A 24,745-nucleotide genomic window follows, 5' to 3' on the forward strand; every position below is an offset into this window, starting at 1 on the left:
AGGACGTAAAAGTCATCTTGTTCCACTTCCAGAAGGGACCTCACGGTAAGCTGCTAGCTGGGTGGGGTCTGGAGCCTGCCTGGGTGGTGGCGGGTCACTCTGCCCAAGGAGGAGCTTGCCTCTGATTCCCAGGGCCCTGCAGGACGATTTATTCCAAGTGCCCACTTCCGGTACTGGTCTGGAGAATGCGGCCCCTGACGGTCTGGGACTGGGTTGATAGGCCCCGCTTCCCACTCCGTGCCCCAGTGGACCACTTACTGGTACTATTCTAGCCCCAGGAACTCAGCTGGTCACAGAATGCTTTCTTTCCTGCTGCTTCTATCTGCTCTCTTCTGGATCTGGTCTGATTCTGGCAGGCTTTTGGACTTCTTTCCCTCTCCCAGCCCAAATGCCAGGGACTTCCAGCCAGGAAGAATGTTCACCTTCTGGAATGTAGCTCAGCCTTAACTGAATAATGTGGAGGCCTGGGCTTCCGTTTAATCATCAAATTTCAGAGTGGGCATTCTCTGGAGTCCGGTACAACTGTGGGGATGGGAAGAAGCGCGCAGGCTCCCTTACGTCTCTCTGGCGCACCCGCCAAGCACCTTAGGCTACTTTCTCCCCTCACCTTCACGATTGCCCAAGACGCAGATGACTGGTGATGTTCCTGCCTCCCTCCCTCCCAGCATCCTCTCCCCGGCACTCCCTGCACTGGACAGAGGAGGGGACTGAGGTGCAAAGAGGTACAGTGGGAAGGCGGATCCAGGGCTAGAGTCCAAGTTCAAGGAGTTCAGGTCTCCTGCTTCTCCAGTTAGGGCTCTCTTGTTTCCAGGTCTGTTCAGCAACCCTGGCTTCTGCTCCTGCACCTCTCCTGCCCCCTCACCCATGGGGCACAGTTGGAGAGCTAGGCCCTCAGCTCCGGGGGTGTGTCTGGCTGCCGGCAGGGGTGAGACACCTGGAAAGCCTCCAAAGCCAGCAGTGTCTTGTTGATGCGGCTGATGGTCGGGTAGGGAGTGAGATCCACCTTGAACCTGTGGCAGAGAAACACCGTCTAACACCATTTCGACACTGGGTCTGCCAGGGCACAGGGAGACTGTCCTTTGAGCAGTGAGGGAGGCACAGGGGCAGCTGGATGAGGCCCCGGGGTCTGACGACGGGAGGACCAGGAAGTTGCCCGGCCACGTGGGAGTCTTATTCACAGGCGGCTCTGGGAATGGGCAGGTCTCATGCAGGATGGTCTAGCATCCCTATCGCTACTGTTCCTATTCCAAGCAATGGCTATTCACCGAGAACCTACTATGTGTAGGGCACAGTGCTCATAATTTACATGCACAGATAACTGCCCCACCCATGTCGGAAGCTTCTCAGGGGCACTGCATGGGTAGGAACATCACCATGTCCCAAACGGAGAGGTACTCTTCTAGATGCCTTCCAGGGAGGTACTCTCTCCTGCCTCACTGAAGGGCTGATGGGAGGAGCAGAAGAGAGCTCCCTGCCAGGCACGGACACAGCACCTCGGGGGGAGCAGGCTCTTGGGGTGGCTTCTTCTAGGGGTGTCTACTGGGCAAGCCACTGCGGCTTAGGGGCAGAGGCTAGACAGGATTGGAGGGATGGTGATGGGCGTGGTGGGGGACACTGCACTGACTTCTTCCGCTGGGCTCTTCCAAGCCACAGGAGCTGGGAAGGCCCGGCACGGGGGGCTCCTTGGCCAGTCTATGAGAGTCTCTGCGTTAGACGCTTCCTCAATAGCTGTAGCTGGGACCTGACCGCGAGAGGAGGCGGGACATTTGGAGGGCAGGGACCAGGTGAGAGGGAGGCAGGCGGGGCTCTCTCTTACCTTTCAGCGTTTGCCACCTGAGGCACTAAGCAGAGATCAGCCATGGACACCTGCAAGAGGGTTGGGGGGTTTGCATCCAGATGCATGGCCCGGCCTCATAGCCCCTGACATTCCTGTCTGCTTCTGGTTCTTCCGCCCCATCCCCACTGCCCCAACTCTCTCCCCTTCCCCTCACAGGCCTGTCTGGGTCTGTGCCTAGAGCTGCCATGCTTCTCCCAGGCCAGGCTCCAGCTGTCCTGACGGCCAAGTCTGCGGGTGGCCAGAGAGGCTTGGATTGTCTCAGTGGATCTTCTCATGCTTGTTAAAAACCCCCATCAGGGCACTTATGGAGGGCTCCTAGCAGGGAAGAGACACCTCAGGATGAGGGAGGGGGCCCTGGAACCAGAATTTGGATCTTGGTCCCTCTCCGCATCCCCATGCCTCCTCAGGAAGCTCTCCGGCCTGCACCGACGCTGGGGGTGGGGGTGGAGAGAGACAGCTGCTGCGGGAAGGCCTGAGGAGGGCTTACCTCGTCTCCCACACAGTACTTCCCCGCTGTGCTCCGCAGGATCTGCTCCAGAGCTGTGGGGAGGACACGTGAAGAATCTTACTCTGGGCCCAGTTTGGACCTTGGCCCCCCAGAGTTTTGAAATGGGCAGCTCTCTGAGGGACTGGCTGGGGCACGTGACTGAAGTAATGGGCCAACCATATCTGGACAGAGTTCATGGGGACGAGGGGACAGATAATGTTTCCCTGGGTTCCTCAAGTCCAGCTGCCATTCCCTCCCCGAGAAGGGACAAGGCTGGCCACTGGCCAAGGGAGGAGCTCTCACACGGATGTGCCGGCATGTTGCTGGCCTTCATCTCCTGGCTGGAGTGGGCAGTGAGGCAGAGCATGGACCGCCAGCTCCAAGGGGTTGTGGGTCTCAGTGGCTGAGGTTCCCAGAAGTGCCCGAGATGGAGGCCAGGTCTGGATACCACCCAGCCCTACTACCTCCTCAGCCCCGCAGCCCTCCCCTCAGCCATGCCATTGTCAAGGGCAAAGAGCCGGGGAGGCTGTGTCAGATGCCCAGGGCCCTAGGCACAAGGGTCATTTTGGAGTGGCCATAGGGCGGCTTGCAGGAAGAAGGACTCACCGTCGAAGCCAGTGTGGATGACCTTCTGGGCCCAGGCCAGCTGGTTCTCCTGTCCCACTTGCTTTAGGACAGACAGGTTCTACGCAACCAAGGATAATCGGTGACTGGCTTTAGAAGCCAGGTGGGGCCTGACCCCCAGCCAAGTCCCCTCAGGGCAGCTTGGTTCCCACCCGCCCCTGGCTCTCCACCGGTCCTCTCCTGGGCTCTATAAGCCCCTTCTCCCTATCGGGGCACTGGGAGGGAGTGAGGGATTCCAGCAGCTGCCTTCTCAGGTTGCTCGAGTGGCCCCTGTGGTCTGGCAGCTTGTGGCCCTGGCAGAGACGTGCAAGGTGGGGGCACAGGGTGCTGTCGTGGCACTGAAGTGTGAGGCCATGACCTGAAGCCCATCTCCTCGGCACACAAAGCGTCTCCCTTACACAGCTCCTTGTGAGGGGAGCGGGGTGCGGCACGGGGGCGGGGCCGGGACGAAGGAGCACAGGACTGGCTTGCAGGAGATCTGGGCTCTGGTTCCAACCTTACAGCCCTGGAGCCATTTTACTTGAACTTCGGCTTCCTCATCTGTAGAATGGGGCGTCTTTCTGCCCCAACGTCCTTTGTTAAACAAGACAAGGTAACTCGGGGATGGAGGCTCAGTGCACGGTCTGGGGTCCTGGGATCTGGGGCTTGCTCTGCCACACTTAGCTGAATGACTCTGCAAACTCTCTCTACCTTTCTGGGGCCATCTCCTGATTTGCAAAGTCAGGAGTTAACACAGGTGAATTGCTTGAATACTTGTTTATCTTTTTTACCACTGAAAATGTTAAAAAATAAAAATTTTTGAGGATCCCAATCTAGAATACAGAAGAGATGAGAGGGAGGCTCTTCTGGTTAAAGGCGGGGAATGGGCCTGTGCTGCTCAGCCTCACCCCTGCCACACGGCCCCTCCCCCTCCTTGAGCACCCCTGGATGAGTCCAGGGGGAACCTGGGACTTCTCAGAATGTAGCTGGGGGGACGCCTGAGTGGCTCAGTTGGTTAAGCAGCTGCCTTCGGCTCAGGTCATGATCCCAGCATCCTGGGATCAAGTCCCACATCGGGCTCCTTGCTCGGCAGGGAGCCTGCTTCTCCCTTTGCCTCTGCCTGCCATTCTGTCTGCCTGTGCTTATTCTCTCCCCCTCTGTCTCTCTGATAAATAAATAAAATCTTAAAAAAAAAAAAATCAGATTAAAAAAAAAAAAAAAAGAATGTAGCTGGGAACCCAGCATAGCAGCTGATTTCTGGGATCCCGTGCCCCTCTGCCATATGAGCTAGGTCTGAGCCCCTGAGAATCCCTCCGGACCTCCTGCCACCCTCACTCCCAAGCTGGGTTCCCCACTGTGGCACCTCGCGATCGGCACGCGTCTAAAGGTAAAAGTGTGTGAGGGGAGGCATGCAAGAGGTGTGCAGGGGTGCAGTCCAGAACCGCACCTGCAGGGGCTGGATGCCGCTGGCGATGGTGTCCGAAATCATGCGAACCTGGGCCCTCTTCTTCGGGTCTTTCGGCAGGAGGCGTGGAGTGGGCCGAGTTTCCTCCAGGAACTCGATGATGGCCAGCTGTTTGGAGGGGAGCAGTGAGGCATGGGGAGGGCATGTGGACCCTGGATCAAAGTGACAGGGCTAGCAAGCTCCTCCTTGACCTCAGCTAGAGCCCGTGAAGCCCAAATTCCCCAGGAAGGAGCTCTTTTTGGACCCCCATCCTGCAGAACTTGTCTCCCCATAGGCTCAAGTCTCCCTTCTCTTCCCTGAACAACCAGGCAACCCTCCTCCCTCTGACAAGAACTTATCATGCCCCTGCTATGGGCTAGGAGCTTGGCCACGCAAACCAGAGCTGGGAGGACCTCTTGTTCAGGCTCTTGCCAGGGGCCTCCAGGCCCTGCACTCACAGACTGACTTATGGTGATGCCATCGATCTTCAGGGTCGGCACCTGCTTCATGGGATTCAGTGCCTGGAATTCTTCAGAGAACTGTGGAGACAAGGACCTGATGGCCCAGTTGTCCAGAGCAGAACCAGGCCAGTGGGAAGACCTGAGGCCTGCAGCCCCCCTGCACCTTCCTCCCCTGGGGAAGGTCCTGGCTCCAGAGAGATGCCTGGGGGACCCAGGCCATATCCCCCAAACCAGTGGCTGCTGAGCTCCAGGATTCACCCCAATGGCCCAGCTATGTGTTTTTCCCTACCTCACACTGTGGTCATTAGGGCACGTCCAGGGGTCCCAGCATGGGGCAAGGACCCACTCACCTGGGGTCAGGCACTGAGAGACCAGGCCATGGCATGGGGCCTGGAACCTGGGCCCTTTCCCATGGCTCCTTGAGCTGCACAGCCTATCCACCCCCCAACCCCCAGTCCCACCAGGGAGAACCAGCAGGTTCACCTCTTGGGGGGCAGAAATCTGCTGGGTCCCTCTCTAAGACTTCTAACTCCCACATGGTGGCCTGGGGGCAGCCTCCTCACCTGCTGTCCCTGATCCTTTATGAGGTTGACAGGTATGGTCTCATAGTCGATGCTTTTCAAGGCCAGAGCTACAAGAGACAGCAGAGTCAGGGGACAGCTTCTTGCTCCACTTCCAAGGGCTCCGTGAGGCTGCCGAGGGAGGCTTCTTTCTCCACGCTGCTAGGTGATCAAGGCCCAGCTTGGCCTCCCCCGAACTCTCAGAGCCTTACTCTCCACTCCCCAACGGGGTCCCCGTGCCCCTGGGGGACCGTTTTCTCTGTCCTCAGACTTGTTGACTACTGACTCCAAGCAGAGCTTTGGGGGCTTTGTGGTGGTCTCATGGCATCTGCTGTGACTCCCAGTGGCCAGATTTCCTCTCTGTGCCCTTCAATCCTTTTCCTTAGCAAGTCAACCGAGTGAAGACTGTGTGTGTGTGTGTACGCGTGCAGACATGCACTGAAACATGGGGATGATGGTCTCCGAGGAGTGAGGGGAAGAGGCAGAGACGTGTCGCAGTGTGAAGAGAGCCTGGGAGACATGGGGCTCCTCCTCTGCGCTGGTCAGCCCCACTGTGGACAAGTGGCGGGAGCCATGGCAGCCCCGCAGAGACAGCACTCCTGTGGCTCACATCTGGCCAGCTAGGGCGGAGGCTCTGGGCACAGGGGAGATATCTTCTTGGGAGAAATGTGTCCTCTGGCCCCCCAGTGCTCTTGCCTACTGATTCCAGCAGCCACCAAGTGACGGTGGGGTGGGGGAGGGTCACGGTGGATGGCTGCCCGGTGAGGGCCAGACTCCTGGAGACAGACTGCTCGCATTCCGATTGCATCATGTTTGCTAGCTGTGCGGGACAAGGAGCTTGCTGAGCTAATGAGCCTCTTTGCCTCTGTCTCCTCATCTGCCAGGCAGCATGGTGCAGGAGTTAAAAACATGGACTCTGGAGTCAGACCACCTGTTTGAATTCCATCTCGGCCTCTTGCTACCTACACAGCCTTGGGCAAGTTATTTAAGGTCCTCGTGCCTCAGTTTCCTCACCGGTACGATGGGCACAATAATGATGCCTCCCTCCTAGGGTGCCACTGACACCCTAGGAATCATGTACATAAAAACACTCAGCACAGTTTTCCCCCAGTATGAGCGATGCCTATGATCTTTGCCAAGGGCTGTGTTAAGCTGAGGGAGGGCAGGGTCAAGCTGGGACGACACCGGAGGGCCCCAAGTTCCGCTTCCATGAAGCCTCCGGGGTTGACACAGGCCAATTGTTTAATGTGCCAGATGAAATGAGATAAGAACTGAGGAAGGCCAGCTGTTCCCTGCCAGTTACCAAGCACCTCTGGGTTTTGTGAACCTGCTTTAAGCGTGGTTGCTAAGTGGCTCCGGAAAGCAGTGTGGGAGAGGGAAGCAACTACCCACCCTTCCTGCTACCCCCACTCTCCTCCTGTTGGACATCCTAGGCGGAGGTGCCCTGACAGAACAGCCCTCTGTTCCCCGCCAGCTTTTCACTCAGGGCTCTCTCTACCCCCATCGCCTCCCACCAAGGTTCTTGGTGGAGGCTGGGCTCTTACCGATTCGAACTCTCCATGAGCAGGAGCTCCGGAAATAGGAGTAGAGGATGGGCTGAGGAGAGACAGAATAAGGATGCACGTTAACCCATGCTCGCGGGGTTCTTTGCCCCTAGGGCACACTGGGGTGGCAACAGCCCTCAGCCAGGGGGCTCCCAGCCAGCGGTTTCTTCCCATCCCACCAGGCCTCCTTCCGCACCTCAGGAAGACTCAGAGCTCTCTGGGTCAGAGGCCTTGGAAGTTATGGGAGGGTTCCTCAGCTCCAAACTGTCCAGTCATGCATCCCTGAAGTCCAAGGGGCCCACAAAGGGGCAGTCAGCCTGCAAGTGCCCTCCTTACCTTGCTAGACTCGGTCATGGTGTTGTGGTGACCCTTGGCCTCCCAGGGAATGGCCCCTCTCCCAGAACTTGCAGAGCAGGGGGAGGAACCCTGAAGGGGGTGGGATCCCATGAGCCAATGGGAAGCTGGGTGAGACAGGCTTCAGGGAAACTTTGACTGTGTCATAAAGGGCGACTCTTTCCAACCTGTGGGAAACTTTTTCTGTTCCCGGTGGAACCCGGTTTGGTGTCCTGGTTTGGAAGCAGCAGTTCACGTGGTGCTCTGGGCTGAGAGCTGGTGTACCTGGGGTCTGATCCCAAGGCAGGAACCCGCTCTGCATGACCTTGGGCAGGTCCCTGCCTCCTTATTCCCTCGTCTTTTCTCCCTCATCCGTAAAACAAAGGGTTGCCTTAAAATGATAGCTGAATTCCCTCCAGCAGAGACAGAAAGACCAGGAATTCTAGTTTTTTGATGCTTTGGTGACCCTCTCTTTCAACTCACCACCCACCAGCCCTCCAGGTTCTCGGCTGATCTCATAAAAATAGCTGAGGGGATATGCCCACTGACTCCAAAGCCAAGGTCACAAGAGGACAGCCCACAGGGTTCTGTGTGGTGTACGTGTACTTAAAAATGTTTCAGTTGGGGGCACCTGGATGGCTCAGCGGGTTAAAGCCTTGGCCTTCGGCTCAGGTCATGATCTCAGGGTCCTGGGATCAAGCCCCGCATTGGGCTCTCTGCTCAGCGGGGAGCCTGCTTCCTCCTCTTTCTTGCTCTACGTGCCTCTCTGCCTATTTGTGATCTGTCAAATAAATAAATAAAATCTTTTTAAAAAGAAAATGTTTCAGTTGGTTGCCAACATTAACAAATCAGGATGTTTCATATGCAAATCCTATTTGTTTTTTCTTATGAAGGCAGAGACAGTGGTCTTGGGTTCCTGAGTAACAACTGATAGGAGACAATTAACAGCCTCTTTCAGTCATGGCATGCCCTCTCTGATCTGCTCTGTGCCCTACCTGGCCCTCTTCTTTCATTTTTGTTACCTTGAGGCACTGGAGGAGGCTGAGTGCGTGATCTCTGATCTGAAGTTTAAGAGAAGTTTATTAAACTTCCCAGTGCTTCTTGAGTGATCAGCATTTCAAAGCAGGGCCCAGGATGGAGCTATCAGTAATTAGCTCTCATGCATCTTTGGGAAGACGTAGGTGTATCCATATGATTAAGGAGAGAGAACACAGCAGAACTTCTAGATCACCCCTGTCTACCATCCCTCTGACGACAGATATTTCACTCAAGTTCCCTCTGCCTTCTGCACCCCTCAGCACATCAAACTGCTCTGTGACCCTGCCTTACCATCCCCGAACTACCAATTCATCTTCTAGGTGGGCAAGGGCACTGTGGGAACCTAGGCCCTCTCAGGTTGGTTTCCAGGTCTGGAAGTTCCAGCCCATACTGGAGACACTTTTGTAGGGAAAGTAAAGACGGTCCTGGTTCAGGGAGCAGGTGATAGACAGCAGATGTCTTTATAAGGGGAGAAGTTAGGAGGCCAAAATTAGAGGTACCCTACTCCAAGGTACATCCCTGTCCTTGTCTGATCAGGCTGGAAGGGCCCTTGGGGCCATCTGGCCGGGACTGCTGGTAAGGGATGGGACCACTGGAGAGCCTGAGACATTAGCTTGGAATCCCTGGAGAAATGCCTTACCGAATTACTAAATGTTCCATCTTGACCTGTACTGAGGGTGACCACAGAGTCACTGTGAATGCACTGCTCTCCAGTTTCCTGCTTATGGACCATCAGGATTTATAATGAAGAACACCTTCTGCTCTTCCTCTTACCAGTGATAACTATATCAACTGTCCCGCGTTCCTTTCTTGCACTTGGTTTAAAGCCCAAGTAAAATATTCATCTCATTACCACTCCTGGAGGAACCTCGTTTCCAATTCAAATATGGATTCTGACCACTCTAGCAGATTTTATTTTAAAACCGTTTCTCACGCCTCATTTTGAGAGAAAGCCTCCTAAAATCCCATTTGGGAGTGGGAGAGCTATGCATTATTAAGATGATGCTAATTCCATCTGGTGTGGCCTGCCATCTTCCTTGGTGGTTCTCAAACTTGAATAAGACTTCAAAACGCTCATGGAGGCGCTTATTAAGCATGCAGATTCTTGGGTCCCTTCCCCCAAAGATGACCCCAGGGAAAACTCCCCAGGTGATGGAGAGGACTTAAAGTGCTAGTGCCTCCCCACCACCCAACCCCAAGAGCTCTCTCCAAGTGCAAACCACCCGGGAAGGCCCTACGCGAACAGTTAGAACCCGTCGGGCCGACTGGCAAGGAACAGCACGCGGGATATAAGGAAGAGGGAGGCAAGGGACGACGCCTGGAAAGCCCGGCAGGAGGGACAGTGAGAGACAGGTGAAGCGCGAGAGTACAGCGACTCCACAGCGCCCCGCACACTCCACGAGCGTAAGCCGCCTGCAGCCCCAACCTCCCCGGACTACAAGCCCCAGCGAGCAGCGGGAAGCGGACAGCGCGCAGGCGCAGAACAGAGCCCGTGAGGCGCTCTGCATGCCGGGAGTTGTGCGTTGTGGAAGCCGTAGGAAGGGGGCGAGCGGCGCACCTTTTGACCCCCGCCCCACAGGTTTTCTCATTCTCAGTGGCGCCCCTGTCCCCGGATGTGTGGCACAGACCTTCCCCGCTTGCATCTCGCACCTCCGGCCACCCTTCTTCCAGGCCGGGAGACTTCGCGCCTGGGACTCTCCTACTCGTCCCGCACTGAGGCCCAGTGAGGCCCCGACACGTCAGAACCAGCGCTTCCGTCGTGGTAAAGCGAGGGGTTGGGCTAGAATGATCTTTTCGGTCCCGTCTGGGTCGCCCCGCCCTGCCGCCACGCCCCCCCTCCCGGAGCTGCTGGGAGTTGCAGTTCCTTGAGCCCGTTTCCTCCCCGGCCGGCCCGCCGGGCCCGGGCCATCCGTCATGCTCTGCGCCACCAGCCGCCTCCTAGCGGCCCGGACGGCGACCGCGCTCCCCGCGCAGCCCAGAGGCCGGGGCCCCGGCGCCCGCTGCCGGCGCAGGGAACTACATTTCCCAGGGCACCCCGAGGTGCCCCTGGGTGAGTTCTTGGCAGGGCGGCTCGCAAGATCGAGCGTGTCGGCCAGCCGGAGGGCGATCCTGAGGAGGGGCAGGATGCCGCCGGCGGTGGGCGGAGGCCCCGCAGGGTCCGAGCTGCGTCCCCGGCGGGGCCGCTGTGGGCCCCAGGTCACTAGGGCTGTGGGCCCGGACGTGGCTGCCCAGCCTGCAGCGCGGAGCCCCAAACGGCCTGCTCGGGGCTCGCGGCGCTTCGAGGCAGCCGGCCGGTGGGCCCTGCTGGCCCTGGTGACGCTGCTGTCCTTCGCCACCCGCTTCCACCGTCTGGACGAGCCGCCGCACATCTGGTGAGTGACAGAAGGGACTCGGCGGATCCCGTGGCAACGGGGTGGGAACGATGCACCCTCTGATTGGCCCGGGGGCACGGAGGGGGCGGGAATCACAGGGGGAGGGGCGGGGCTGCGCTGGAGAAACAGGTTGCGGGAGGTTGCTTTGGCCAGGTGCAGTGTATGTGAGAGGAGTCATTTCTGCTCCCGTGGGTGGCAGTGGGATTCCTTAGGATCCGAGGAGTCTCAGACTGTGTCTTTGACCTTCCAAGGAGAACTGGAAATTCTTAGTACAGAATTTCCTAAGGCCTGAGTTCCCAATCTGCAGGATTTCCAGGCATCAAGGGAGGTGAAAATCATCCTTGGGAGCAGGGGCAATTTGTGTGTCCAGAGATGGTGGGAGGGGTCTCTCCTTGTGAGGAGAGACTTGTTTTCTTAAAGATTTTATTTTGTAGGACTTAGATTTTATGAGACAAGAGTAAAAAGTCTCCAGCTAGAAGGAGGAAAAGTTTTGCGCAATCTGAAAATGGCTAATTTGTTTAGCCAACAAGTGATAACATGTTTTGTCAGTATCCCTGACTAGAAGGTTAGTGTAGGGGATGTTAAAAATGGAACTCCTTGACCAAAAAGCAAGCCAGCTAACAAACTACCTGGGCTATCCTACTTGGAAGTGAATAAATTCGTTTGTTATTGTTTCATGAATGCTGGCAGAAGACATGAGACTCCTGGGTCAGAGACAAAGGACTCATTACTCACAGGGTAGGAGGCAGCATGAATATCAACATACTGGATTAAGTTTGAATCTTCCCTCCCTCCTCCACCCCGCTGATCAGCAGTTGTTAGGGGGAAAGAAAGACAAATCATGTCCAGGTATGGTCCAGGAAGAAACTAAAATGTTCAAAATATGGGTTTATATAACCCTCCACCTCTTTTGTCCAAGAGGAGATGAACCCTTTCTGGTGATGACTGCATTAGGTGATGAAACTGCTTTACCAAGGTGTGTGAACCAGGAGGAGGTGAGGGAAGTAGAGTCAGAAATCATTTTGAGAAGATTGTTCTGTGCTCAACAATATCAAATGTGTTTGGAGGGTAAGGAGTGTGGAATGCCATCAGATACTTCTATTGACTGTTGGCTCATTATTTTGTGGCCATTGCAAAAAAAAAAAAAAAAAAGGTATGCTATTGTCAGACTTAGATGGTTTGGAATGACATAGTTTAGTTTCAATTACTGCAGTAACATATGTGGCATTAGATGGTTGGACTGGAACAACGTCATCAACACGTTAACCTGAAAAAGTGTCAGTAGCAGTGAAGTGCCAATGATAGCCCGAAGAGGGATACAAAGTCCTAATACTTTAGGACTAATAAAGTCCTAAAGTCAGTTTCCTTGGAGCAGGCAGGGCCAATGCCCCCATTGTGGCCTCCTTTATTGCAGGATGAATTGGCCAACTTTTGGCAGGAGTCACAAGTCAGCACAATGCAGTGATGGCTTCTGCTTCAGAAACTTATAGCCCTTTACTTTGTGCCCAGTCCATGATGGTAGATGTGTTTCCACATGTGGAGCATTGATGAATCCTGATTACAATGGCAGTAGTCTGTTTGGTACAGGCTTGATCTGCAGCTTGATTTCAGTCAGTCTTAACAGAATCCTGGTCCTCACTGTGGGCCTCCATATGAGTGATCCAGATTGTCCCACTGACAGGCAGCCATGACTGTTTTGCCACAATTCTTGGCTCTAAAGAGGGGTAATTTAAATTTCTCAGTATATAGTCCTCTAGGTGGCACACCAGAAGCTAGACTAATGGCAAAAGCCCAAGAGCCAATAAAAATAGAACTTGTCTGTTTCTCAGGAATATTGTGCAAGGCAAGGGTGATGAGCCCATTGTACCCATCAACCCTTACTGCATTTGGCCTTCCAGAGTTGTCACTGGGACTGGATGGTTGCTGCTGCCCAGTGGACGCTATCCGCCAACCAGGCACAAGCCTTGAGAGGAAACCTCTGTGTATCAAGTCTCCACTGAGCTAGTGGTTTTGCTTTGGGTGGTGGAATGGAAGATAGTTTCTCTCAAAGTCGGAGCTCCCGCCTCTTCTTATAAAGATGCCTCTAGGGCCAGGCCAGCTAGATCACTTCCATTTCACCATCAAGTCTTATTGAGCCTTTTGTTAGCCTTATATGCCAAGTTGGCTTACCCCAAGGTGGCAATATCAAGCCAAAGAATCCTAAGGCCTTCATCCGTTAGGCGCTGAATTTCAGTAAAAGCTTAGTAGTAGGTTGATAGCGTGCTTTTAAAAAGTGTGTGCTTGGTACCTGCGTCCGGCAGATGGTGCTGTTATCCTGAAGAATGGCCTCTCGGCTCAAACTGCCATTACGTGTTCAAGGTTGTGATTTCCCTTTCTCTTCTTGGAATCGATAGTATTTCTCCTGGACCAAATGGCTGTCCATGAATGGGATAATCCTCTTTGCCAGTATACATTCCACAGTGGGAGCCACAGCAGTAGTACAAGGACCCTACCTACAAGGTCATTTTATCTTCCCTTCCCCACTAGGAGCTGGCTCAAACCTATCAGTTGAATTTGGGTGCTTTTCCCCCCTTGAACTTATGAGTCTAATAGGCCTGCATCAGTAACTACAATGGCAGCCATCCAGAGATTATGCTGTTCTCCAGTGGAGAGTGTGGAGTGCTGGATGCAGGTGGTGGGAGGGAGCTTTTTTCTTTCCTTTAGCCCCTGCATAAGCTTGGCACGCCTTTTCAGTTTACTTCTGTGTGTCAGTGTACTTCTATGGTGAGCCCCTGGGCTTAAGGGTTCTTTTCTTTCAGCCCCTGTACACACTGCTAGGGCTCTCCCTATAGTCCCTAGCACCTCTGGTAACCCCTGTGTCTAGCAGATTGTCCCTCTCCTTGCCATGGGATTGAGTGAACTAGAGATGTAGACCCCTGCCCTGAGTTTGAGTCCCTCTTTTCTCTGGAGTTCCCCAGCATCCTAGGATGCATGTGTGTGGCCTTCAGTCCCCTTTAGGGACTGGGAAACCTTGACCCCACCTTTAATCATCTTACTCCTTTTAACACAGCTGAGATTGTGGTAGAGGCGGAGAGATCATGGGACACAGAGGGAGAGAGTGGCTGTGAGCGACTAAGCAAGGCGTGTTTACTTTTGTCTTGAGCACACAGCTCACCCTAGGACTTTTCAGTGTTTTCATTTTGCCCCCAGTTCTGTGTTGAATAGCAAGGTCCTTCCTGCTAGCACCATTTTTGTCAACTTTGGAGACTCCTTGATTTAGCAGCCACATCCGTATTGCCTTTTGGCGGGGGCTGCTAGGCTTGCTGCCCCATGGTCATGATTACGTCTCTTTGTTTTTCCCAGAGGAGAGTGAGCAGTAACCAAGGCAGCATTCAAACAGTTTCTTTCTCCATTCAGCCTTATTAATAGGTAGGACAGTGGGACACTCACTACCTTCCTTGCCCACCACTCAGGCGAGGGCATTGACTTTTCAGATTCCATCCCCAGCTCATTGTCCTTTCTCTTACAGAAACCTATGTCTCAGCACCCTATGCTTGTGACCATGGACTGTCAGGGTCTGGGATTTTGTTTTATCCATCTTGCAAACTCCTGAGTTAGCCTGTCATTGTTTTATGGGTGCTGGCAGATGGCAAAGTACAGAGTCGGAGACAAAGAACTTCATTTCTTAGGGCGCAGCAAGCAGGGTGCACAGCGGCACGTGGGCATCCGTTCCTCTTGCCCCCAAAGTCCCATGTGATGCCAGGGGTCCGAGTGACTGCCTGCACAAGCAGCGGGTTGTATCGGAGCTGAGGGATACTGAGTTTGGGGAATCCACTGTTTTATAATAAACTGTAAATGAGAATGCTGTCTGTCCCAGAGGGAGGTGCTGACTCTTCCCTCAAGGTTGTTTTCTGCAAACATAACCCTGAGAAATGGCCCGAGGAAGGAGTGGCCAGGACGTCCTTGGCATACCTTGCAAGGTCTGTAGCAACAAGAGAGAACCAGGGAGGATGGTCTCTCCCAACACAAACACAATAAAAGCTGAGAAGAAATACGAATGTTACTACTAGTTTTACTTGGGAAATTTTTGAAGTAAAAAATCTCATGTTTCCAAACAGACCTCAAAACTGACCACAAGTGTTGGGACAGTTTACATAATGCCCAGTTGGGATGATTTAAATGTGTGGGACTTTATAGTCTACAGAGTTCTTTCACATATGTATTTTTTTTTTAAGATTTTATTTATTTATTTGACAGAGAGAGATCATAAGTAAGCAGAGAGGCAGGCAGAGAGAGGAGGAAGCAGGCTCCCAGCTAAGCAGAGAGCCCAACGTGGGGCTCGATCCCAAGACCCTGGGATCATGACCTGAGCCGAAGGCAGAGGCATTAACCCACTGAGCCACCCAGGCGCCCCCACATATGTCTTCTGAATTGAGTTCTAATGCTTCCCTGTGAGGGGGACATGGCAAATATTTCTGTTGTTTTCATTGTGTAGATAAGAACCGGGATCCAGAGAGGATGACTGACTTTGGCAGGTTGTGCCGTCAATAAGTGGTGGAACTGAGACTGATTTCTCTTTCTGCAAATCAGTTTGGTCACACGCTTGCAAGTTATTTCTCTCTTTGACATCACCATACCACTGTCCTCACTCCCTGCCAAGCTGAGTGTTTAGCAGATAGCAGATGCAGAAGTAGATTTACTTCTCTGCCTATCTATTGGACCCACTAAGTTAAAGGGGAAAAAAAGGAACCCTACATTTTGGGGAAAAGCATGGTTAGCTCCTTACATTGGAGGTTGGTAATAATTGCTTATGAAAGCTGACCTGGGAATGGCTGGTCACTAGAAAGTACCTGCTCTTCTGGGCTGTGGGGAGGAACTGACAGAATGGCCAGGCCATACAGGATAACTGGGCTGCTGCCCTTCAGTCTTTGTGTAGGATGCGGAAAGGTTTATATGGTTGTAAGGAAGAACAAGATTTTTGCATTGTGTTTAAAAGCTAATGTATTAGAATCACTTGTCTACTTGCAAAACAGTTTATGCAATGAGGATAGCTTATAGATAGGCTCTTAACTCAATTTTTATATACTGGTTAGTTCATTATAATAAGCTCAGTGAGTTCAGGTTCAGCAGGTTAATTATCAGAAAGTTAATGAGCAAGATTAGACTCCTGTGACAACCGTAGTTTGTAGGCCATTACTAATCAGTAGCCGGTGGTGCAGTCTGTAATAGTAATAGTAGTCTATTTCCTAGGAGCAAAAGTAGTCTCAGGGTCAGAAGGTAACAGGCTTGGAAGAGAACACTTACTACAAAACTTTCTATATTATAGAGAAACTCTGGTCTTTTAAAATAAATAGAAACTCAAGCTACAGAATAAGTAGAGATTTTGCTCAAATTTATAACTGGTTGGTAAATATTTGCTGACCTTTCTCATCTGTCTAAATGAAGATTAACAATCTGTGTGATGGGGACACCTGGGTGGCTCAGTTGGTTAAGCATCTGCTTTTAGCTCAGGTCGTGATCCCAGAGTCCTGGGATGGAGTGCCACATTGGGCTCTTTGCTCAGCTGGGAGCCTGCTTCTCCCTCTGCCTGCTGCTTTCCCTGCTTGTGCTCCCTCTCCCTCTCTCTCTCTCTCTGACCAATAAATAATTAAAATCTTAAAAAAACAACAAAAATAATCAGCCTGGTATCTTGCTTCCTCAAATCACTTGTGTAAAAAAAAAATTATTTTTAAGTAAACTCTATCTCCAGTGTGGGGCTCAAACTCATGACCTCTTGGGTGGCTCAGTTGGTTAAGTATGGAACTCTTGGTTTTGACTCAGGTCATGATGCCAGGGTTGTGAAATCGAGCCACATGTGGGGTTCTACTCTCAGTGGGAGTCTGCTTGAGGATTCTCTCTCCCTCTGCCTCTCCCTCAGTCCTTCCCTCAGCTTGCATGCATACGTGTACTCTCTCAAATACACAAATAAATAAAATCTTTAAAAAAAAAAAAAAGGCTCATGACCCCAGGATCAAGAGTTGCATAATCCACCAACTGAGCCAGCCAGATGCCCTAATGTGTCAATGATTTTTTAATCTAAATTTTCTCATTAATTGCTTGAAACTTATAGTCTGTGTGTGTGTGTGTGTGTATGTTTAAGTATTTATTTATTTGACAGAGAGAGAGAGAAACAGCCAACCAGAGAGGAAACACAAGCAGAGGGAGTGGGAGAAGGAGAAGCAGGCTTCCCGCAGAGCAGGGAGCCTGATGCAGGGCTTGATCTCAGGACCCTGGAATCATGACCTGAGCTGAAGGCAGATGCTTAATGACTGAGCTACCCAAGTGCCCCTACTCTTTGGTTTTTTGGAGGAAACAATCTCCCCACTGAGCCCAAAGCCTGACCTAGGGCATGATCCCAGGACTCTTGAGATTGTGACCTGAGCTGAAGGCAGACACTTAACCGACTGAGCCACCCAGGTATCCCATAGTCTTTGATTTTTTTTAAAAAGATTTTATTTATTTATTCATCAGAGAGAGAGAAAGAGAGAGAGAGTACAAGCAGGCAGAGGGCAGGCCGAGGCAGAGAGAGAAGCAGGCTCCCCGCTGAGCAAGGAGCCTGCTGTGGGACTTGATCCCAGGACCCTGGAATCATGACCTGAGCCGAAGGCAGTGGCCTAACTGACTGAGCTACCCAGGCACCCCCATAGCCTTTTATTTTAACCATGCTTTATTATGGTTATTTGGATTGCATGATAATTCATTTATTTATTTTTAAGACTTCATTTATTTGAGAGAATGAGAGAGAGAAACAGAGAAAGAGAGAGAGTGTGCGGGCAGAAGTGAGGGGAGGGGCAGGCGGAGAGGAAAAGCCAATTGAAGCAGGGAGTCCTATGTGGGACTGGATCCCAGGACCCCGGGATATGACCTGTGCAGAAGGCAGACGCTTAATGGACTGAGCCACCCAGGCACCCCAGGTTGAATGATAATTTTAAAATTCTCATTTCTCTTTCTGTTTTTCCCTTAGTTGGGATGAGACTCACTTTGGAAAAATGGGAAGCTATTATATCAACCGCACCTTTTTCTTTGATGTGCACCCACCCCTGGGAAAGGTGAGCAATGTGATGACTGACAGCTCTCTTCGAAGGGTTGGAGTGAAATCTCAATTTTGGATTTGAATCTTGGGCTTGTGGAAAGAAATCCCTGACATTCCAGGCCAGCTGCTTCTGTGGAAAGTCTTTGATGTTTTGAGAAGTTCTCTGGGCCCAGAAATGGAGAGGGAGTCCATCAGCCAATGGATTGATATACAAAATATGGCATATCTATATGATGGAATATTATTCAGCCATAAAAGGGGAATGAAATGTTGATACATGCTACAACGTGGCTGAGTCTTGTAAACATAATGCTAAGTGAAAGGTGTTAGACATAAAAGGCCACAATAGTATATGATTCTATTTATATGAAATGTCTAGAATAGGCAAATCCATAGAAGCAGAGACTAGATTAGTAGTGTGGCCACGTTCTGGCGGGGGAGGAGGGTTAACGACTGATTGCAAATGGTTAGGGAATTTCTTCTGGGGTGATGAAATGTTCTGGAATTAGGTAGAGGTCATGGTGGCACAACCTTGGGAATATACTAGAAACCATTGAGCTGTACACTTTAAAATGGTGAGTCTTATGGTATATGAATTTCACCTCAGTTCAGAGAAGTAAACAAAGGAGAGAAGGAGTCCGTTGCAGAAAGCAGAGATTGCCGAGAGGAGCTCATTGTCGACAGGGGAGTAAAACTCCCTTTCCTCCCCCACTCCCAGCAGGTACATTGTTTGACCTGTGCCTCTCACATGTTTTACAATTAGAAATCCCACAGTGAGAATTCATTTTACTCCTCTAAAAACAATGACCTCTGAGAAGGCTATGGATCAGCCCTTTCTTCCTAACTGGTGGCTGAGATCTTTAGCACCAAGAGGCAATAATTGGTCCTTTACAAAGTGGGGGCATGATCCTGGAGCAGGGAGCACTTGGGGATAAAGGCAGAGGTCATGGGAGGCAGGGGTGGTGATATGGGACAGGTGGGCTTAGGGGTACGAGAGCACTGGGTAGAGACCAGAGGGGGTGGAGAAGGAGGTGGGATAGTGACCTATTTCAATATTTGCTCTGAGCCCAGAGCTGGAGTGGAAAATATTATGCCTCTTCCTTTCTCCTTTAGAGATAAGAGAATAGCAATAAAAATCAGAGCAATTGAAAACTTTGTTCTAGTCACTTTTGGTGATTATCTTCTCTCTCAGAATAACCTATGAAGTAGGTACTGTTGTATCCCCATTTTGCCAATGGGGAAACTGGGGCAGAAAGAGGAAAAGAAGTTTGCCATAGGGAAGAAAGCTGGTTAAGTGACAGAGTCAAGTTTCAGGCTGGTTTAACGTCTACTCTCTTAACTGTTAAGCACACTGCTTCATGATACTTGCCTTGTCCCACCACTTAGATGGTATCTGTTAGCTACTGTAGGAATAAGCAATAGAATGTGTTGAGTGTTTGCACTGGGCTAGCGGGGGAACCAGCCCCCCTGGTGGAGGAGATTTCTTTTTTTCCCCCTAGGGAACCCAGCCCAGTCTTTCAGGTGCTGACTTCCTGTCTGTGTTTGGAGTCCCCTAGTGCTCAGCACGGTGAAGACATGCCTGTGGAACACTGGCTGATTTGTTTTTACTTAAGCCTCCCATGGCTCACCTCTGGTCCTTGTGGGTAGGGGGAAATGTGAAGCTTCTTTATAAGGCTGCCCCTGGGGATTTTGGTCCGTCTGCCCCCCTAATTTATCTCCTGATGTCCTGTGCTCTACCTGGTTGAAAGAGAGTGAACATAGTAGCTTTCATAGGTTCTAAGGCCAAGCCAGTCAGAGAATCAGAAAGCCCCTTGAAGCTGTGAATGGGAGGTTTTCTCCTGCAGTACTGAGCCTGCTAGCTGTCCCTCCATGCCGGCCCCAGCCCTGGAGGAAATAGAAATGTCTGCATAGAGTGAAACATTTGATTAACACAGAAGGAAGTAAAAGGTCAAGATCTACCTCTCCCCACATTTCTATTAGTTTCTTATATAAGTTTTCTTAGAAATTCTTTATGCAGGTTGCCTAGGTGGCTCAGTTGGTTAAGCATCTGCCTTTGGTTGTGATCCCAGGGTCCTGGGATCGAGTCCCACATTGAGCTCTTTGCTCAGCGCAGAGCCTGCTTCTTCCTCTGCCCCTCCCCCCACTTGTGCACACTCTCTCCCTGACAAATAAATAAATAAAATCTTTAAAAAAAATAAATTCTTTTTACTGATACATGAGTATATCTATAGATGTGCACATGAACAACTTATATATACAAATAGGACCAAACTAAAGTTGTTCAGCAAGTTGTATTTTAAACAGGATATATCCCAACTTCTTTCACATTAGCACATAAAAATTCACTCCATTTTTAAAAAATCTATTTTATTGTATTTTTTACTTTTTAAGTTTGCGTATAGTTGACACACGATGTTACATTAATTTTGGGTATACAATGTGGTGATTTGACAAGTTTCTGTGTTATGCTGTGCTCGCCGCCAGTGTAGCCGCCATCTGTCCTGTTACATCGCTCCTACGATATCACTGACTGTAGTCCTTCTGCTGTGCTTTTTATTTCCATGACTTACTCATTCCGTAAGTGGAAGCCTGTATCTCCTACTCCTGTTCACCCACGTTGCCCATCCCACACTCCTTTCCCTCTAGCAACGACAGTTTGTACTCAGTATTTATAGTTCTGAATCTGTTTTTGTTTATTTATTCATTTCTTAAAGATTCCATTTATGAGTGGAATCGTATAGTGTTTGTCTTTTTTAGTCTGGCTTAGCAGAATACCCTCTAGGTCCATCCATGCTTTTTCAAATGGCATGATCTCATCCTTTTTTATAACTGTGGTACTCTATTCATTTTAATGGCCATGTATTATTCCATTATACAGATGTGCCATAAATTATTTTGCCCATCTTTAATTGGCGGACATTTATGTTAATTCCAGTTTTCAGCCATTACAAAGATTTTGCAATGAACATCCTTGTACATACATCTTTTCATAGTTGTGCAGGTGTATATAAAAGGTTCTTAGCAGCCAAACTAAAAAGAATCAGAGGATACACACGTTTAAATTTGTGTTAGATATTGCTAAGTTTTTCTGCAAAAATATTGTGGTGATATATATTCCCCCCAATAGTGTGTGAGGGTTCTTGCTTCTCCCACACCATCGCCAACACTGGTATGATAATACTTTCAGGACTTGGCCAATTTGAGAATAAAATATGGTGTGTCACTGTTTTCATTCGCATGTCTTTATGAGTTGCATTGAATATTTTCTTCATATGTTTATTAGCCATTATTGTTTTGTTTCCTATAGAATTTGCTTTTCTCATTGATTTGAATGAGTTAGTTAGGAAATTAGCTCAGGGCTACTTTTAACCTTGAGGGCACTGAATTTCATCTGCCTCGTAAGGGCTCGGCGTAGTGCCCAGCAGAGTGCCAGGTGTTTGACCTATTGCATTGTCTCTGATCCTCACAACCCTACCCTCCCACTGCAAGGGAGATTTTACTACTTGTAGCTCAGACATAGTAGGTATTGTCCGCAATCAGAGAGCTGAGATGCAAACCATCCGTGCCAAGCAGTCTGGGAATTTATCCCAGCACCAGATGGATTTGTGAATTTGTCTTCTGAGGTCCCAGGTGGGAAGGGGCATGCATTTGATTGTTTCCTGTCAGTTTTTGTTTATCTAGGTATTTGGATGGCTCTGTCTTTTCAATACCTCCTCTTACTTTATGTTAAATAGTTACATTAATTTCTGAGCCCCAGGATTCCTCCCCCCGCCCCCACAACAGGGCTTTATAATCATTTACTGTTGAATTTTGGCCTCTATTTCTTGACATGAAAATATAGAGAATAACCTTCGTTAGAGCTACTTATTGTAAAAAGGGAGCTGGTTCGTGGTCCAGACCCAAGCCGTGTTGCAGGGAGGGGCTTTCTTAATACAGCCAGAATATTCTGTGTCTCTGTGTAGCTTAACTGGAGCACAGGTATCTGGGCTGGGCAGCCTGGTGTTAAAATTGCTTGGTATTTGATGACAGTTTTCATGGCTTCGCAGCTTCTGATTGCTTGTGTGGAAAAGAGACTTTTATGCTGTTGGAAGTTGGAAAGTTAGAAAATAAGAAGCTGATCTTCTTGAACATTTTGAAGGATTCACAAATCTCCGTTTTAGTGTAATAACTGCTTTGTTCTGGTTTGGAATGTGCCAGGGTTGCGCTTCTTTGAAATATTGGAAGTAGGAGAAGCTGGTCTCTGACATTTTGGTATTTTTTCCGTTGGGACTTTTCTCCTCTGGGGAACTATGTCTGTCTTAGCATCCTTTTAATCTCCTTTCTTCCCTTCTGCCTATTGCTGGTGTGGAACTCCTTGGCCACTTTTCTCCGTCCTCATTCTAACTTGGAATCTCATCTTCCTTTCAGAGGGTCTGTCTCCCAGGAATCAGCCCTGCCTATGGCCTCCCCCATGGGCTGTCATGTTTTATTTCACAGCAAATGAAAGAAAGCTGAATGAGAAAGCCCTTCCTGGCACTGCCCTTCAAATTGTGGGGGTTTTCTTCCTAAGCGTTCAATCTGCACTATTCCCAATCTGCACTTAACACAAGAGAGGATTTGTTTTAAGCAAAGGGCTCTTTAGACAAAAGGTTCTTTGCTCTGCAACAGCTGCAGGAGAAAATGTCACATTGGCAACTCCCATGGACAGTTGTCATGGGAATCCAAACTCTGGGGGCAGCTGGAGGGAAGTTCGGGGACAGAGGAATCTTAAAAGTCTCTCCTCATCTTTTTGTTTGTTCTTCTTCTCTCCTCAGATGCTGATAGGTCTTGCTGGCTACCTGAGTGGATATGATGGGACTTTTTTGTTCCAGAAGCCTGGGGACAAGTATGAGCATCACAACTACATGGGAATGAGAGGAGTAAGGCTTCCTGACTTGCTCTAGACTGAACCCTGGGGCCACACCCAGTCAGAACTTACAGTTGGAGCCGTGGAATGGTGGCAGGTGTAGACAAAGGGACTTTGGGTGGCAGTGGGAGGGTCGAAGATTAGACCCCCATCCTGTAGTAGAGATTTTGGTATAGAGATTCAGAACTGTGGTGGATAAGAATGTTAAGGGAGGCCACAGATAATACAGAGATTTCATGGGTAGGAGCAGGCACACAGTCACCTATTGCCCAGCCCATGTGAGGCTTCAGACTTTGGGTTGGAGAACAACCTAGGACCCAGGCAGCCAGGAGGCTCCTGCAGCCCTGACATTGGTCTCAGCACTTTGGCAAGCTGCACGTCATTCCCCTCTGTGGCCAGAACTGCTGGAGAGTTGCCTGTCTCTGAGGGCTCTTCTTAAGATCTCAGCATCCCATACTCCTGACACCAGGTCACTGCTTCTTTCCCCATGAAGGCTTCAGGCACCCAAAAGGGGTTTTCCAGTCTTTAGAAGAGGCTACATGTTTTTCCCGAGTCATAGCACCCATCTTGAGGAGCATCACCGGGCCTAAGTACCCAACTCTGTGGGGACCCCTTATCTGCAGCTAAATGAAACCTACAAAACCTGACTTCAGATGTGGAGCTCTCAGAACAGGTTGCATTTATTTACAGGCTTTGTTCCTTAAGGAGCTCAAAGCACTTTAGATAAACACTGTGTGCTTATTTGAGCTAATCACTGGGTGATTTGCATGGTCATATTATACTGTATTAAATAAGGATTGCCCTAGCCCTCGATTCATATTCTTAAGTGGTTCTGCGTCTTCTTAATGACTTTTGAACATCACATAGCATATGTAGTTGGATAGAGGCCTGACTCACTGTGGACTTGCTGTGGAAATTGAGAAGGCCAGATATGACAGCCTCGTTTCCTTTCACACTAGGACATGCTTTCAGTTGACAAAAAGTGACAACCCAAATGTGAGAATTTCCATTTCCCCGGGCTTGTCTATTTACTCTTGATGGACAGGGTAGGAAGGTGGAGAGAGAGCTGGTGGTTCCAAACAAAACAAAAAAACAATTCTGCAGATACTGAAGTGTCAGATAATTTTTTTTCCAGAATCAAAATGCAACCTGTAGATTAAAGAGTCATTTTCTGGTGTGATTGAAGAAAAGAGCCAAGGGAGAAATAACAGAAATCATAATAGAATTCTCTAGAATATTACAACAATGTAGAGAGGTCTTTCTCTGCTTGTACTGACAGTTGTGTAGTGGAAGCTCATGTTTATTGAGTACTTTGTGTCTGCTGATAAAACTAGTTCATTTAATCTCCAGGTAAAAGTCTCTGAGGCAGGAACTCTAATTTTTCATATGACACAGATGGGGAGGCTGAGGTTCAGAGATGTACACTTTTAGTCCCAGCTAGCAGTGGATGGGCCAGTCTCACCTCAGAGTCCCCTGTTAAACTGTGTGCCATCCTGTGCACACCTCCTCGGCTGAACTTTGCTGATTTCATGTCAGTGTTCGATGGTGCTCAATGGGCACACACATGTTGCTTGATTTGACGATTCACTGTCACACCACCCCTTTTTTGCTTATAGATATTCCAGGTGATTTCACATCACCAAGTCATGTCTGCCCCAAGATCCTCCATTTTAAACAGTCATTTGTACCAAGTCAGGTAGATCTTTGATGCTTATTTGCCTGTTTGACTGCTTCTCTTTTCCTTCCATAGTTCTGTGCTTTCCTCGGTTCCTTGCTGGTCCCCTTTGCCTACCTCACTGTATTGGAACTGTCCAGGTCCCTCCCGGCAGCACTGCTCTCCGCTGCCCTCCTCACCTTTGGTAAGTTGTCTGATACCATGATTCTTAGGAGATTGACTGCCACATTATGAGTGGAAGTGGAAATCAATACATTTAAGGATTCTGTCCATGACACAGTACTTAAGTAAATTTAAGATTGGGTAAATGTATTACAAGTCTTCTTTCTTCACCAGTGATTATTACATATAAAAATAGTTGTGTGTAGCACACCTTTATATTACTAAAGGGGAGTGCTCACATACATAATCCCAAGAATAGATTATCTCCAGGTTATCCACATTTGAATTTGGTA

The 24,745-nt window shown here is 50.0% G+C and overlaps 2 protein-coding genes across 6 annotated transcripts in view; one reads left to right on the forward strand and one right to left on the reverse strand.

Annotated features, from left to right (window-relative positions):
* Positions 1-443: 443 nt before the first annotated feature.
* On the reverse strand, positions 444-10,070 carry GSTZ1 (glutathione S-transferase zeta 1). 4 transcript variants are annotated; one of them, XM_004739178.3, is made up of 9 exons: positions 9,936-10,070; positions 6,937-6,988; positions 5,396-5,463; positions 4,830-4,910; positions 4,375-4,500; positions 2,931-3,009; positions 2,325-2,377; positions 1,817-1,866; positions 444-1,010 (listed from the first exon to the last, which is right to left on the reverse strand). In XM_004739178.3, exons 1-9 carry the CDS (start codon positions 9,948-9,950, stop codon positions 884-886), a joined length of 651 nt encoding a protein of 216 aa, XP_004739235.1. In that variant the 5' UTR covers positions 9,951-10,070; the 3' UTR covers positions 444-883. The 4 variants fall into 4 exon arrangements, with proteins under 4 accessions (XP_004739235.1, XP_004739234.2, XP_012913607.1 ...); XM_004739177.3 differs by lacking the exon at positions 9,936-10,070 and adding an exon at positions 7,273-7,382; XM_013058153.2 differs by lacking the exon at positions 9,936-10,070 and adding an exon at positions 7,133-7,264.
* A 119-nt stretch (positions 10,071-10,189) lies between these two features.
* The window catches only part of POMT2 (protein O-mannosyltransferase 2), a 43,036-nt gene continuing 28,480 nt past the window's right edge, over positions 10,190-24,745 (forward strand). For both annotated transcript variants that reach the window (XM_045071868.1, XM_004739176.3), the window contains exons 1-4: positions 10,190-10,679; positions 17,662-17,746; positions 22,524-22,628; positions 24,366-24,474. In XM_045071868.1, the coding sequence (XP_044927803.1) occupies positions 10,222-10,679; positions 17,662-17,746; positions 22,524-22,628; positions 24,366-24,474 (757 nt within the window). In that variant the 5' untranslated portion in view covers positions 10,190-10,221. The remainder of the gene's footprint in view (positions 10,680-17,661; positions 17,747-22,523; positions 22,629-24,365; positions 24,475-24,745) is intronic.

This window comes from Mustela putorius, unplaced genomic scaffold, assembly GCF_011764305.1.
Source record: "Mustela putorius furo isolate JIRA1106 unplaced genomic scaffold, ASM1176430v1.1 tig00000129_pilon_pilon_pilon, whole genome shotgun sequence".
Taxonomy (NCBI): Eukaryota; Metazoa; Chordata; class Mammalia; order Carnivora; family Mustelidae; genus Mustela; species Mustela putorius.

Coding starts and splice junctions, on each gene's coding strand:
- GSTZ1 (XM_004739177.3), bottom strand. Junction 4,501..4,829: donor GCATCACCATAAGTCAGTCT/GTGAGTGCAGGG, acceptor CCCTCCAAACAG/CTGGCCATCATCGAGTTCCT. Junction 3,010..4,374: donor GCGGCATCCAGCCCCTGCAG/GTGCGGTTCTGG, acceptor TTGGTTGCGTAG/AACCTGTCTGTCCTAAAGCA.